The sequence below is a fragment of the Hemiscyllium ocellatum genome, chromosome 12 (assembly GCF_020745735.1).
Source record: "Hemiscyllium ocellatum isolate sHemOce1 chromosome 12, sHemOce1.pat.X.cur, whole genome shotgun sequence".
In the NCBI taxonomy this organism is placed as follows: Eukaryota; Metazoa; Chordata; class Chondrichthyes; order Orectolobiformes; family Hemiscylliidae; genus Hemiscyllium; species Hemiscyllium ocellatum.
Genome location: NC_083412.1, coordinates 19,113,379 through 19,128,351, shown reverse-complemented (window position 1 = coordinate 19,128,351; position 14,973 = coordinate 19,113,379). Strand labels below are relative to the sequence as shown.

The 14,973-nt window shown below is 45.6% G+C and overlaps 1 protein-coding gene across 2 annotated transcripts in view; it reads left to right on the top strand.

Moving 5' to 3' along the window:
- nufip1 (nuclear FMR1 interacting protein 1) overlaps positions 1-14,416 on the top strand; it is a 39,211-nt gene extending 24,795 nt beyond the window's left edge. For both annotated transcript variants that reach the window (XM_060833348.1, XM_060833347.1), the window contains exons 6-10: positions 3,316-3,408; positions 6,167-6,417; positions 9,944-10,084; positions 12,007-12,236; positions 13,891-14,416. In XM_060833348.1, coding sequence (XP_060689331.1) covers positions 3,316-3,408; positions 6,167-6,417; positions 9,944-10,084; positions 12,007-12,236; positions 13,891-14,286 — 1,111 coding nt within the window. In that variant the 3' untranslated portion in view covers positions 14,287-14,416. The remainder of the gene's footprint in view (positions 1-3,315; positions 3,409-6,166; positions 6,418-9,943; positions 10,085-12,006; positions 12,237-13,890) is intronic.
- Positions 14,417-14,973: the final 557 nt, after the last annotated feature.

The following is a 14,973-nucleotide window of genomic DNA, read 5'->3' as shown; positions in this document are numbered from 1 at the left end:
CCACTGTACTCACTACTGCAAGGCGGGGGTGGGGGTGGATGGGGGTAAAGGGGACTTGCAAGATGGCAGCCGGTGACTAATGGAGGTCTGCAGAGATCAGTGTTGGGACACCGCTATTCACGTTACATATTAACAATCTGGACAAAGGAACTGAGGGCATTGTTTGCAGACGACAGAAAGATAGGTCGAGGGACAGGCAGTATTGAGGAAGTGGGGAGGCTGCAGAAGGACTTGGACAGGCTAGGAGAATGGGCCGAACACAGTGTGGAAAATTGAGGTTATGCACACAGGTAGAAAGAATAGAGACATAACCTTTTCCCATTTAGCAACTAGTCTTCGGAAATCTAAAGTGCAAAGGGAGTTGGGAGTGCTAGTTTTGGATTCACTGAAGGCTAACATGTAGGTTCATTTGGAAGTTAGGAATGCAAATGCAATGTTAGCTTTCATTTCAAGAAGGTGGGAATACAAGAGCAGGAGGCTGTGTTAGGCTCTGGTTAGACTGCATTTGGAATATTGTGAGCAATTTTGGGCCCCATATCAAAGGAAAGACATGCTGGCTTTGGAGAGGGTGCAGAGGATGTCGTCAAAAATGGTGCCGGGGCTGAAAGGCTTGTCATATGAGGAGAGGTTGAGGTCTCGGAGTCTATACTCCATGGAGTTTGGAAGGATGAGGGGGAGGATCTGATTGAAAGTATTGAATACCGAGAAGCCTGGATAGAGTAGATGTGGAGAAGATATCTCCACATGTAGGAGAGACTAGGATTCAAGGGTACAGCCTCAGAGTGAAGGGGCAACCCTTTGGAACTGAGATGAGGAGGAATTTCTTCAGCCAGAGGGTGGTTAATCTGTGGAAATCATGGTCACAGAGCAGTGAAGGCCAAGCCATTGAATGCACTTAACACAGAGATAGATAGTTCCTGATTAGTCATGGGATCAAAGGATATGGGGAGAAGGCAGCAGAATGGGGTTGAGAGACATACATGCATTACCGAATGGCAGAGCAGACCTGATGGGCCAAATGGCCTCATTCTGCTTTTTATGTTATGGTGTTTAGTTGCCTTTTTGATTTAGAAATACAGCTAGAGAGAGAAATAGATTTAGCACCAAGTCCATTCACTGGGGATGTGAAGGAGATCAGAGCTGAAGTGCAGATTGGGTTGAATTAACATTAACCTTTCATTCTTCTGTTGTGACACATGCATGCGCACGCTCTGGGCTGACCTCAGGATTTACATGAAAGTTGAGGTCAAAAGTAATGGTTGCCTTTCAACCTGGGTTTTCTCCTCTCCCAGTTTTTGGAGGGGAAGAGGTGGAGAGGAAGGATGGATGTTTGTGTCCATCCCATGTTCAAGGTTCACACACCTACTCCCTTTCCTGTTCATACTGTCTCACCTTCCATCAACCTTTCACTTCTCATTGTCACTCTCCCTACCTCACATTTTCTCCCACTCTCTTTTTCTCTCCCTCTCATTTGGTTTTTGACTCACTCTGTCTCTCTGTGTCTCTCTATCCCATTCTCTGCGTCTCAGTCAAACTCTCACACCTCCCCTCTCTGCCTTGCTCTCTCACATGCATTCCCCTCCTTTCCCGGCCACGTGTTTGCAGCATTCCTCCCTGTAATGTGCACACAGTCGTTTTCCCTCCACTTGCCTGTGTGCTCTCTGTCATTGTGACTGTGTCCTTCAGGGGACAGGTGTGTGAGAAGGAGAGAGCCTCCTCTTCTCTCTCACTCTTCTACCTTCCCTACATACACGCACCCCTTGCAGTCTGTTCCCCAGCAGATTCAGCACCACTGCTCTGGGTGTGCAGGCCGCAGCTGAATGATGCTCCTTACATTCGTACAGCTCACCACTCGTGCAATCACTGGTTCACCAGTGAACAGTTCAGCAGCAAACAGAGGCGGGGTGTCGATTAGATTAGAGGAACATCTCTTTGCAGAATCAGCCACTTCTACTAATATTTTGAATGCTGGAGACATGCTGAATGGGACCATATTGCGGTGCATGGGTGTTTTGTTGGATAGGCCTGTGTTGTGGAGGAAGACGTAAACTGGTAATCCCAGCACCACATCTTCTCTCCTTCTCTCTTCGACCCACCATACAGCTGGAGAGTCGATCAAGATGAATTTGGAATAGTGTTTTTCTATGACAGAATGTTGAATGGACTGCGTTCTTTGTATTTACCTTTCTGTGTAAGATTTCCACCAGTCAAAAGATTGTAGTCAATGAATTTAAAGTTGTACCTCTGAACTTCCCTTAACTCTGATCCTGAGACATCGCAACCTATCTTATATATTTACAGATGCTCTTGATCTTTACATTTCCAGCATTGTTTTTATTCGCTAACTACTGAGAGTTAAACTGGTGAAGTGTGAAAAATCTGAATTTCACTAGTTCTCTGACTTGTATTGAGAAAAGCACCCATGACCAACTTAGTGGCCTAACGTGGGTACCTAAACAATTATATACTTTTTGAGATGTAATCCCTGTTGCGAGATAGAAAAGTGGTTGGTGGTTTAAGCATTCCCTGTTCCACATACAGCAGTGTGACAATGACCCAATGGCCTGGTTTCAGATTTAGTTCAAGGAAGAAATATCAACAAAGCCCACAAGGGGACTTTGCCTGGTCGCCTTTAAAGTAGTGTAGAGATCTTTTCCAATCATGTAAGAGGGCACCAAGGGCCCTTGCTCGACATCTCAAGCAAAATGCAGGGCTTCTGACAATGTACCCTTTCAGTACGGCGCTGCGAACCTAGATTTCCTGCTCAAGTCTCTAGAGTGGGACAATCCTTTGACTCCGAGATGGGTGCAGAATCACAGCTCCCACATCTGCACTGATGACTTGCATTCATTTCTGAACAATATGATCTTCGGTGGGTAATGTTCTCCCAGGACCTCTGCTGCAGGTATCCTCGTTCGTGTGTCAGGCCATAGCAACTTGATGTCAGTGGCTGTTTCAACTCTGAGGAAAGGCATGATGCTTTCTGCTATTTGATTGCAACTCCCATTTTATGATTAAGACACCTCATAAATCAAGTGGGACAGCTTATCATCTGACATTAGCTGCACTTGCCAGTGTTTACTCATGGTCTGGTTCAGAAATATTGTGACACACTTCTGGAGAAGGTTGGACTTGAACCCAGGTCTTTTTGGCTCTAGAGGTTGGGACGCTACCACTGCTCCACAAGAGGCCCCTAGCTGTGTTTGTATGTTTGTTTCCTGTTCGCTGCAGTGTCATGATATGCTCATCCAGTCCAACAAAACCGATCGAAATGCTTGTTGAAGGGCCTTCACTGTTTTGTTTATTATGTTTCAGGAACTTTCCAACGTTGGAAAATGTAGCAAGAAAGAGGAAAATGGGCCAGGACAAAGAGGAGCGAGGAGAGGTGCTGCATACCCAGCAGTTTAAGTAAGTGAAGCCAACAGAACCGCAGATGCGGCAAATCAGAAACAAGAACAGAAATTGCTGGAAAAACGCAGCAGATCTGGCAGCATCTGTGGAGAGAAACCGTGATTAACATTTCAGGTTCAACGACCCTTTCTCAGACCTGATGGTAACTGGAAATTTTTTTTTTGGAGCTGAAGACAAGTTTAGGGATTAAGGATTGGACAGTAAGCAGAGATGGAGCCTAAAGAGAGAGAGTAGCTGAGGAGTGGATAATGGTTAGGAATGGATAACGGTTAGCTTAAGAGAATGAACAGCTGCTAATGGGGACTATTAGTGGCTAACCATGGTTCTGTGTAATAGCAGACCATGTGATGAGAAGACCTGGTATCTACGGGTTGGAGAAAGGACATGGGCGAAGTTTGGACAAGCCCAAAAATTGTTGAACTCTATATTGAGTCGAGAAGGCTGTAGAGTTCCCAAGCAGTAAATGTGCTGCTTCCGCTGAGCTGTGCTGGAGTACTGCAGCAAGTGTACGTTCTATCTGCAGAAAAGGAATCTGCAGCTTTCTGTTGCCTGCACTGTCTTCCCTGACCAACTGTCTCAGGCTTACCGCAGAGCTCCAGTGAGACTCGGCCTAAGCTGGAAACACAGCACCTTGAGCTTGAGGCAAATTCCTGTATCCCAATGCTCGGTTCGAAGCCGTTTTTCCCAAAACTACAATTAGAATTCAAGTAGAATTTTGCAATAATATTTCTCATGTACTTAATACCAAGTCCCATCTGGTGTTCCATCGTACTCCAGTTCACAAAGTTTTGTTTGGTCTATCTAAGGTAGTACTGCAGCAAAACATGACGTATATGTCCATTGTGTGTACTTCCACAGTTCTGGTTGAGATCAGGTACTGAGTTTCTCTAAATGAATATAATAAGGTAGTGTTAATTGCACTGTTACTTAGTTGGGCCTAGTTTAAATGAAATTGGTGTATGTTCCAGCATCGATTTTTTTTTTCTCTCTCTCTTCCTTTTTTTGTTTAATTTGTTCTCAGCGTGTTGCTGACAGGGGCTGGCCCTTAGTTGCTTATCTGTGGTTGTCCATGGACTGGTGGTGGTGAGCCACGATGCTGCTAGCAAAGGGTTTCTCTGATTTTAGATAGGTGATGATTGAGGAGTGGATGTACAGACGAACCTCGATTATCCGAACGAGATGGACGGGCACTATTTTGTTCGGTTAATTGATTAAATGCCTTTCCTGTGGGGCTTAGAGTTTTCTGTTAAATCTGCTCCCCGTTCAGGAGATGCACAGCACACCGTGGGCGAGGCATGCCTGCCCCCAGCCCCGTTCCCGTCCACCCCCTCAACACCGTCTGCCTTCCCCCCCCACCCCCCCCTCCCCCGCCCGGCGACTAACCTCGTCCAATGCCCCCCACTCCCAACCCTGTCCAACACCACCCACCCCCCGCCAGCCGAACAACCTCGTCCAACAAACCTGCCCCCAACCCCGTCCAACACCGCCCCCAACCCCGTCCAATGCCCTCCGCCCCCAACATTGCCCACCTCCCCATCAAACAACCCCGTCCAACACTGCCTGCTCCCCGCCCACCCCAACGCCCCCCAACCCCGTCCAACACTGCCTGCTCCCCGCCCACCCCAACGCTCCCCAACCCCGTCCAACACCGCCCACCCCCCACCCGCAGAACAACCCTGTCTAACACTGTCTGCTCCCTGCCCACCCCAACCCCGTCCAACGCCCCCTCGCCCCCCAGTCCCGTCCAACGCCCCCCCCGTCCCCAACCTCGTCCAACACCGCCCACTCCCCACCCACCAAACAACCCCGTCCAACACTGCCTGCTCCCTGCCCATCCCAACCCCGTCCAACATCCCCCGCCCGCCGAACAACCTCATCCAACACTGCCTGCTCCCCGCCCACCCCAACCCTGTCCAATGCCCCTCGCCCCCCAGTCCCATCCAACGCCCCCCGCCCCCAACCCTGTCCAATACCACCCACTCCCCACTCACCAAACAACTCCGTCCAACACTGCCTGCTCCCTGCCCACCCCAAACCCATCTAACACCCCCCGCCTGCCCGGGCCCACCCCCGCCCCAAACCCTGTCCAAGGCCCCCTGTCCAACAACCCACGCCCCAACCCCATCCAACACCGCCCACCCCCGTCTGCCGAACAACTCCGTCCAACACCGCCCGCCCGTCCCTAACCCTGCCCACGTCCCTAACCCTGCCCACGTCCACCCCGTCCAATGCAGACCACCCTCCAAAACTGCCCCTCCCAACCTCATGATGTAATGTTTCTAGCAGGATCTCGAGATCTCCTTTGGATAAACCAATATTCGGATAATTGATATTCGTATAATCAAGGTTCCTCTGTATATGACCATTGCTGGTGTGTGACTTAGAGATGTTGGTTACACACAAAAAGCATTCCATTATTTCTCTTGATAAATAAGTGTGTGCTCTTAAATAAATGACTGATCAGTATAGAAATGGAGGGTCCCACTGTTACCCTGCAGCTATATTTTGGCATATATATATATACTAAAGAAGCATTTACCCAAGTGATGTTAAGTAATTTTTCTTTTTTTTTAATTACAGTGAACTGCCACAAACTTGCTCCTATTTTCCCTTTCTTGTCTGCTCTTAAAGCCCACAGTGAGTGGTATCGTTATGTGAAATGTAGCGAGCTAGCCTGTAATTTCCAGCTTTGTGTGGCTTTTGCTGTTTAATTGTGGACGACAGAACAGTGATAGCTTGTTTCTGATCTTGCCAGCAAAATGAAGGGAAAATGGAAAAGCCCTCACAACACCAGGCACCAAAGAGGTTTTGGCAGCAAGTTTGGCAAAGGAGGTGGGGGTCACATTGATAGAACACACAGTGGTGCGCAGGAACAGCAAAATGCAAGGGAGCAGGATGGTCCCAGCCAACCCAACGGGACAACTTGCAGGCCACCAGAAAACCAGGAGAACCAAGCTTGTGGCAAAGACATCGACCCTCTCGGCATATTGGCACAAAACGATGCAGGTTAGAGCTTGGAACTTCTCCATATTTTTATCATAATTGTGCAGCGCTTTTAGGGTGGGCCACAAGACTGAGATGTAGTTTTTTAAATATATAGTATATGGTATTTATGACAAAAATACCAAAATGGTTTCCTGCTAATGAAACCATTAGGGGAGGTGACACCCTAGTGGTCTTATCATTGGACTGTTAATTCAGGGTCCCAGGTAATGTTGTGGAGACCCAGGTTCAAGTCGCGCTATGGCAGATGGTGGATTTGGAATTCAATAAAAATCTGTCATGAAGAGTCTAACGACAACCAGGAATCCATTGCTAATCATTGGAAAGGCCCATCAGGCTCACTAGTGTCCTTTAGAACAGGAAACTGTCATCCCCCACCCCCACCCTCCTCTAGCTTATCTCTCCACGCTTCAGGCTCACTGCCTTTATTCCTGATGAAGGGCTTTTGCCCGAAACGTCGATTCTGCTGCTCCTCGGATGCTGCCTGAACTGCTGTGCTCTTCCAGCACCACGGATCCAGAATCTGGTTTCCAGCATCTGCAGTCCTTGTTTTTACCCTGCCATCCTTACCTGGTCTGGCCTACGTGTGACTCCAGACCCACAGCAATGTGGTTGACTCTTCACGACTCTCTGAGCAATTAGGGATGGGCAATAAGTGCTGGCCTTAGCTGACAGTGCCCTCACCCCATGAATGAATTTTGAAAAAAAATAAATGTTTTTGATTGATGGTTCCTGTAAGAAGTGCTGCAGCCAATCTGAGTGCAGCAGGCTCTCATAAATAGCCGTGAGAGACATTTTGTTTCAGTGCTGTCAGTGGGGGAATCAACATTGACCCCCTTTTGTTGTTTAAATATCAAAGTTTAAAACCTTTGAGTGGCATGTATGCTATCTTCCTGCCCTGATATTAGCTATACCAGTCTGACTAAAATATTTTAGTAATTAAACAATCTTTACACAGTAAAATGCTGTGAAGAATGTGAATTAGTTCCTTCACATGTTTGCCCGAATACATCAATGCAGCCATCAACTATGTGACATTTTGGCTGGCTCTCCCTCAGGTTTTATGCACGTTGTCATGGAGTGGGGCTCAGTGCCAGCCACTGACATTTCAGCAATTGCTAACCCCAGTGGCTATTTGGTAGGATTCTGGTTCAAACCTTAGTGTCATTATGGGAGTAAAAAGCCAGCGAGGCAACTTCTCTTCTACATTGTCCTTAATGGCAACTGTGGAGCAGTAGGTGACCTGGCCTGTGCTCAGCTTGCCACCAGAGTACAGATTCCACAGGGCAAGAGAATGTTTCCTTAAGAAAAAGCGTACCAGTGCAATGTAAGTCGGTAAGGTAGTGGTGATGGATATGAAGAACTTGGTATGGGATAAGATGCAGACAGCAGCATATTGGATGAACCGAAGTTTACATGCTGTTATAGATGGGAAGCTCTTCAGGGCAGCTCTGAAATAGTCTGGCATTGAGTTTCCACCAGTACCATGACAGATGGTCTTGGCATTCATCAGATTGGCTGCTTCGTGTGAGAACTCTGTTTGCAAATTGGCTGTTGTATTTGCTGCCATGTTGACATTCAACCTTTTGTTTCCAAGCAAAGCACTTTCAGCTCACCTGACTGCAGGATAAAGGTTACCACTTGCTTGTGGCCCCATTATAACCTTGCAGTTGTAAATGCAATCACACATTTCTGCGTCACCTGGAGAAAAAATGGTAATCTCATCATTTCAGTTTTGCAGACGTTAAGAAAAACGGTATTAAATTGACATTTCTTGAAATCTCAGCCTTTTGACATATCAGAAGAACTAGCCAATTTAAAATGACTCTCCATTGTGATGGTGTATAACCCTACACCACTTCGTCTTGATGTCTGATGTTAGCAGCGAGAGATTGTGCAGGAATGAGATTATATTTAAGATTTTAAAAAATACTGTGCTGTTGACAAAGGAACCAGTACCATGACGTGATGTGAATGTTGAGTTGGCGGGGAGCTGAAGTGTGCAGGATGTTTGCCAGTCATTCTGCATCTCCATCAGGCCTCCCACACTGCAGTCTTGGCATCCCAGTTGCAAATGAGTTTGCAGTTTTGCCTCTTTTGTTGGGAATTGTCATTTCTCTTTGTACTTCCAGACAAGAATTCCCTTCCAATGAACACTTCGTCATGTCTGATGGGAATTTTTAAAAAAAAATCCAAATTGTTGAAGAATCCTCAGCCAGCCCCTGCAAAAGAAAAACGATGGGTTAATGATTCATAACTCTGATCCCTGGAGCATTAGCTTGTCCTTTTATCCTCCTAGATGCTGACAGGAGTATTGCGCACTTAGTGACTGCTTGTTGACTTCTGTGTTTGTTTCTTTTTGCTGAGAAGAATCCGGGAGGGAGGAAGCTCACCAACAGCATAAACACTGGCACTGCCCAGTTGTTTCTGTGCCCTGACCTCTCCATGCAGTCTAGATTTCCCCTCTGTTCTTTGTTTAAAATTACTTCAGTGTCGGAATTTTTCGCCCACTGGTAAAACACGGTTGGACGTTCCTGCAAGCCATTTTTAACAAAAACTAAATTGTTCATATGTTGGTGGAGGCAGATATGATAGGGGTGTTTGAGGGGCTTATAGATAAGCACATGAATATGCAAGGAATCAAGTGGGGGGGGTGAGGGGACAGGATTTGGACTAAGGGCAGGCAGAAGGGATTCATTTAATTTGGCGTCATGTTTGGGCCAACATTGTGGGCCGAAGGGCCTGTTCTGTGCTGTACTGTTTTTAAAAAAAATGTAATTAAGTGATCGCAATGTAATCATGTCGCAGATTAATGCTGAAAACAACAGAAATTACCAGTTTATGCAGTCTCTACCTTCCCTTGATATGTTTGGGGTCAAGTTCCCTGGTGTCAGGCACCTTTCAATACCTCTCCCTAAATCCCAATGCAAATTTTGTATCCCTAGACTAAGTAAGGGGATTTGGGAAGAGGGAGGTCCTGGCCCCCTCCTTTCACAATACCCTGGAACTTTGGTGCAGAGGTGATTAAATAGCGACAGTGGTGTTCGGGAGCCCATCAGAAAAAAACGGAATCAAATGTGGAGTTGGTGGGTTTTAATTTTCTTTTTGGTTGCAGTTTCCCCAAGCCATTCATTGAGTATTTTAGAGATTCAGACATGGTTTGATTCAGCTGTCTGGGTGGGGACTTCATAGCATTCGACGCAATCTGTCAGGCTTGAATGGCCAAGGCCCAACACTGTGTTTTCAAAGCTTCTCCGTTGAGCATTTATTAGATGGGGAGTGTGTGTGGGAAAGAGAAACCATCATAACCCCAGAGAAAGGGACTTAGCATTAAATCATGCTGTGAGGAATAATTTGGAAAGCGTTCTTTGCCAGACTGACAGGATTAATTATGTTCGGTCCCGTGGCTGTCAGCTTGCACAAACTCTTCCTCCCCACCCCCTGCGACCACCGTTGGGAGAACTGTCTGCCTTGGGTTGGATTTTGTCTGAAATGTGAAAGCGATGAAAGGTTGTGTTTGGCCTTGCAGAATCTGACAAGGACGAGGGCCAAGTGGATGCTGAACAAGCAGAAATCTCCGTCGTGCCAAAGCAGATAACATCAGGCCTCAGTTCACTGATGGCCAATTACAGCAGCTCATCAGACAGTGAAGGCGACCAGGGACCAGAGGGTAAATCCAAACAAATACATTTTTCTTCTCCTTTTGAAGAAAAACACTAGCGTCAATGTTTGTCTTTAAGACCTATCATCACATTAAATTAAACTGAGAGATTTAAGAGTAGACAGAGTGATGTGGTTTCATTAATCTTAACCCCATAATCATGGTGTCAGATGAGATTAGCACAGTGTTCTTTCAATTTCTGGCCTGATTCTTGATCCAGTTCAGGCTGATGAAAACCTCATAGTTCTGTGTGAAGTTTGCTGTTGCTGCCCTTGAGCAGTGACTTTACTCATTCCTTGTCTTCGAGTCATAAAACCATTCAGCACAGAAACAGACCCTTCGATCCAACCAGTCCATGCAGAACATGATCTCAAACTAAGTTAGACCCACCTGCCTGCTCCTGCTGCATTTCCCTCCAAACCTCCCCTGTTCATGTATCTATCCAAATATCTTCCAAACATTGTAATTGTACCCGCATTTACCACTTTTTGAGGAAGTTCATTCCATGCGCAAATCACCCTCTACGTAAACATGTCTCTGTCTTTTTTTTTAAATCTCTTATGGGCATTTAAACGGGCATTGGATAGGCATATGGAGGAAAGTGGGCTAGTGTAGGTTAGGTGGGCTTGGATCGGCGCAACATCGAGGGCCGAAGGGCCTGTACTGCGCTGTATTTTTCGATGTTCTATGTTCTTTCTCCTCTCACCTTAAAAATGCATCCCCTAGTCTTGAAATCCTCCATCCTAAGGAAAAGACACCTACCATGAACTCTGTCTAACCTCCCATTGTTTTATAAACCTCTATCAGATTGCCTTTCGACCTGCTATGCTCCAACGAGTGGAGTCCCAGCCTATCCAACCTTTCTTTATAACTCAAACCTCAAATACAGCAACATCCTGGTAAATCTCTTCTGACCCCTCTCCAACTTAATATCCTTTCCATAACTAGGTGACCAGAACTGGACAGTGTAGCCCAGAAGAGGCCTGTACAACCTCAACACGACTTCTCAACTCGAGATTAGATTAGATTAGATTAGATTACTTACAGTGTGGAAACAGGCCCTTCGGCCCAACAAGTCCACACCGACCCGCCCAAGCGCAACCCACCCATACCCCTACATTACCTATTACCTAACACTAAGGGCAATTTAGCATGGCCAATTCACCTGACCCGCACATCTTTGGACTGTGGGAGGAAACCGGAGCACCCGGAGGAAACCCACGCAGACACGGGGAGAACGTGCAAACTCCACACAGTCGCCTGAGTTGGGAATTGAACCCAGGTCTCAGGCGCTGTGAGGCAGCAGTGCTAACCACTGTGCCACCATGCCGCCCACAAAAAAAAACTCTTATACTCAAAGGACTGAGCAATGGAGGCAAGGTGTCAAACGCCATTTTGATCACCCTGTCTGTATATGACTCAAACTTCAAAGAATTATGTTTCTGCACCCCTAGGCCCTTCAAGCCACAAGCTTCATATGGAGATCTCTTGATTAAAGACATTTTCCTCTGTATGCTTCAGGTTTTGACTTTTGTGAGGTGTTAAACGATGTCCAGTTGTTACAGAAAAGCCACATCTGCTGACTTAGAATTACTTGTGGTTGCCTGTCGCTATTTGAAACTAAGTTCCTTGCTGAATAGTTTCAGTGCAAAAGTTTTGATATGTGTAAAAACCGAGAAGATCACACTGAAGGTTAATTGGGGCCTAGTGGATAGAGAAATCTGCCATATAATGTTGGTTTAACTAAAGGCTGCATTGGATATGCATTTTTCTTGGATGTTGAGTACAGTAATTGTGAAACTGTGACTCTTGTCGGTCTCAACTTTTCAACTTTACTCAGTCTAGGAAGACAGTAAAATTGTATACTGATTTTTATACAATCAAAGTGCAGCACTAGAACTTGGAGTATTGTAATTGTATATTTCTGTTAGAAATCCCCTTCCAGACTGTTGCCAAAGCACCGGAGGAAAACAGCGTGCTGGGATCTGCACCAAGAAATGAGCAGGAGTTTAAAGAATGTTCAAGCAACGTTAGAGGCTCAGAAACGCGTTGCCAATTCATCCCCAAGGGCAGAAGAAGAGGTAGAGGAAGAGGTCGTAACACACGAGGAAGGGGAACTTTCCAGCAGTTGCTAAAACGTGGGCCAACCTTGCTTGAAATGGTGAGATCTTTGTTCTGCATTTGCACAGTCCTGCTTTGTAAGATGGGGTAGGTATGTTTCAAAACACACCTTATAGTTTTTCATTTTTTCAGTGTTCAAAGCTGCATGCTGGTACAAAATACGAAGAGAGCTCATAAAATAAATATAAATGTACGATAATGTAATTTGGACATTTTGGAGATTTACTCCCCCCCCCCCCCCCCCCCCCCCCCCAATTGATTTTCTTTTCTTTTTGTTTTAAAATCTCTCTTGCTCTCTGGTATTGCAGATTTTTCTCCAACACTGTTAGTTATTCCTGAGGATAGTTGGCTCATTCCAGTCTAGTGTTCCAAGTACTCGATCTGTAGTCTCAGCTTCATCCTAAAGTGGTTGATTCATGACTTTTGGGAAATTCCCTTTGCATTGCTCTTCACTGAGGGAGGGAATTCCAGAATTTTGACCCAGTGACCGAGTGGGTCTACCTAAAGTGCATGGACTCCCAACGATCCATGAAGGCAGTCTATCACCACCTTGCCAAGGACACCTGGGGACAGGGCACAGCCAGTGACACCCATGTCCCATGAATAAAGAAAAAGAAATTAGCAGTTAAGGATGGTCAGTAAGCTGGGAGGAGCTTTGAATTGCAGGAGGCCTCATAGTGAAGGGAGAGATATTTGTCCTGAATTCTCTCATTAAGGGCAAGTTGAGCCATTGGCTGCGCTTTTGGTGCTGTGCACTCTTCATTCATAATAATGGTGTCTTCATATGTGTGTACACATCTGCTGTCCTAAATGTCTCCCATCTTTAACAGCACTGCACAATTTTACTTGTAGGTATAGGGAGTCTAGGAGACTATTTATTTTATCCTAGAGATTTGTGTTCAAAAAGAAAAACACATTAAATTGGAACATTTCTGAGAGTGAAATGCTTGGAGAGGAGCTGGAGGTAAGTTTAATCATCTTTTGATCCAAGCCTGAGTAACATTGGGTCACACAGTTGGGTCTAATGTTGCACAGAAAACATTTCAATCTTCTTTAAGCTTCAAAATAAGGTTTCCTATGGCAGGGACAAAGAAAAAGTAGGCTGTTGATCTGCAGGAACCAGTTTTGCATCCACCTGAGACTGAGAGGTCAATGTCATGATCTAAAATCGAATGAACTTTCCCACTGTCAACTCAATGGATGTAAGTCATAGACTCGTACAGCACGGAAGTAGACCCTTTAGTCTGACCAGTCCATGCTGACCATAATCCCAAACTGAGCTAAATCCACAGTACAAAGCTGTTTATAATTTACCACAGTTACCTACAATTTACCGGCTTACCCAGCTGGTAACAAGGATAGCTAACTGGAAAAATTCACACTAACACGGTATAAAGTCAACTTTGTTCTGGGACACACATGTGTGAGCTTCATATTGATTCCCAATTAATTATGACGGGTGCCGAAATTGGTGTGCTCCCCATTGTGACACATTTCACAGTGATCTCAATCATTCTTAAATAATAAAATGTGGGGGTAAGTGAGATAAAATTCTCCTTAAAATAGAACACATTCCAGTGCCCAAGATAAGTACTGTAAAACTTTGGAGACTGATGGTTTCTTGAACATGTATTTTTAACCGAGCCTCTTTCCAGTGTGATCATTCCTTGCAATCTTTGTTTCTTGTTTTGCAGCTGCTGGCTCCTGACATACGACACGAAAGAAATGTGATTCTGCAGTGTGTTCGGTACATTGTAGAAAACCAGTTTTTGGGCCTTGAGTCAAAGGTTAACGGGGTGGCGAAGACCCCTGTCCTGAGGGTGGCTTCATGTGAAGAAGTGCAAACACACACAACTGCGGCTCATGGTGAAACACATGGGCTCCAGGGACTCGATCCTGAACTTGAGCATTCTGCCAAGATCCCTGAAGCTGAGGATGTTGGTGAGGAGTCCTCCCCTAAAGCTGAGGAGATTAGTGAGGACCCCGAGATTTCCCCAGCAAATACAAGATTAGCTTCCGTAGGCCAAGTGACCTTGTCTGCTGTGGATGATGAAATTTGGGAGATGCCAGACACAGCAAGTGAAAGGTGATTGAGCAGAGCTTGACAGCTTATCACGTGGACTCGGTAAAGATTTCCAACATAAATGAGATGACTGTACAGATTTCTGTAGACTTGCAATGTTTACTTCTAATAAATAGTTAAATTTTGTTTTGCTACCAGCAGGTTTCAGAGTATTTGCTAAATTCTTACTTACACACACACACACACACACACACACACATACATATACATGCACACGCACACATATATACATATACATGCACACGCACACATATATAGATACATACACACACACAAAATGCTTTAAATATCTAAGAAGTTATTGGCATTTGCACACCATTGCCAATTTATTAATTCGGTTTTCCAAACAAGATCTTGTGATATTTGTATTAAATCTTCATTTTCTCAAAGTCAGGCGTTGAACATTTACTCTGGTCAACCCCCTCCGTTTCTGCCAATGGCTGCACAGACTGATGTCCTGGGTCAAAAAGCTTAATGGGATAGCTGACCCCCACCATTCCTGAGAAATAAATTCAAGCAGTTAGGGGCAGCCCCTGTTTGAATTAAGCCCCAGTGTAGTAAAGGGCAGGAGCCCTTCATCCACACCTCCCACCTTGTCACTTGTGATTTAAGACAGTTTAAAAGAAGCCTCTGAGACGTACAATGCCAGATTCTGGTTTCAAACAGGAGAAGCTTCCCTTTTTCCCTTCAGCTG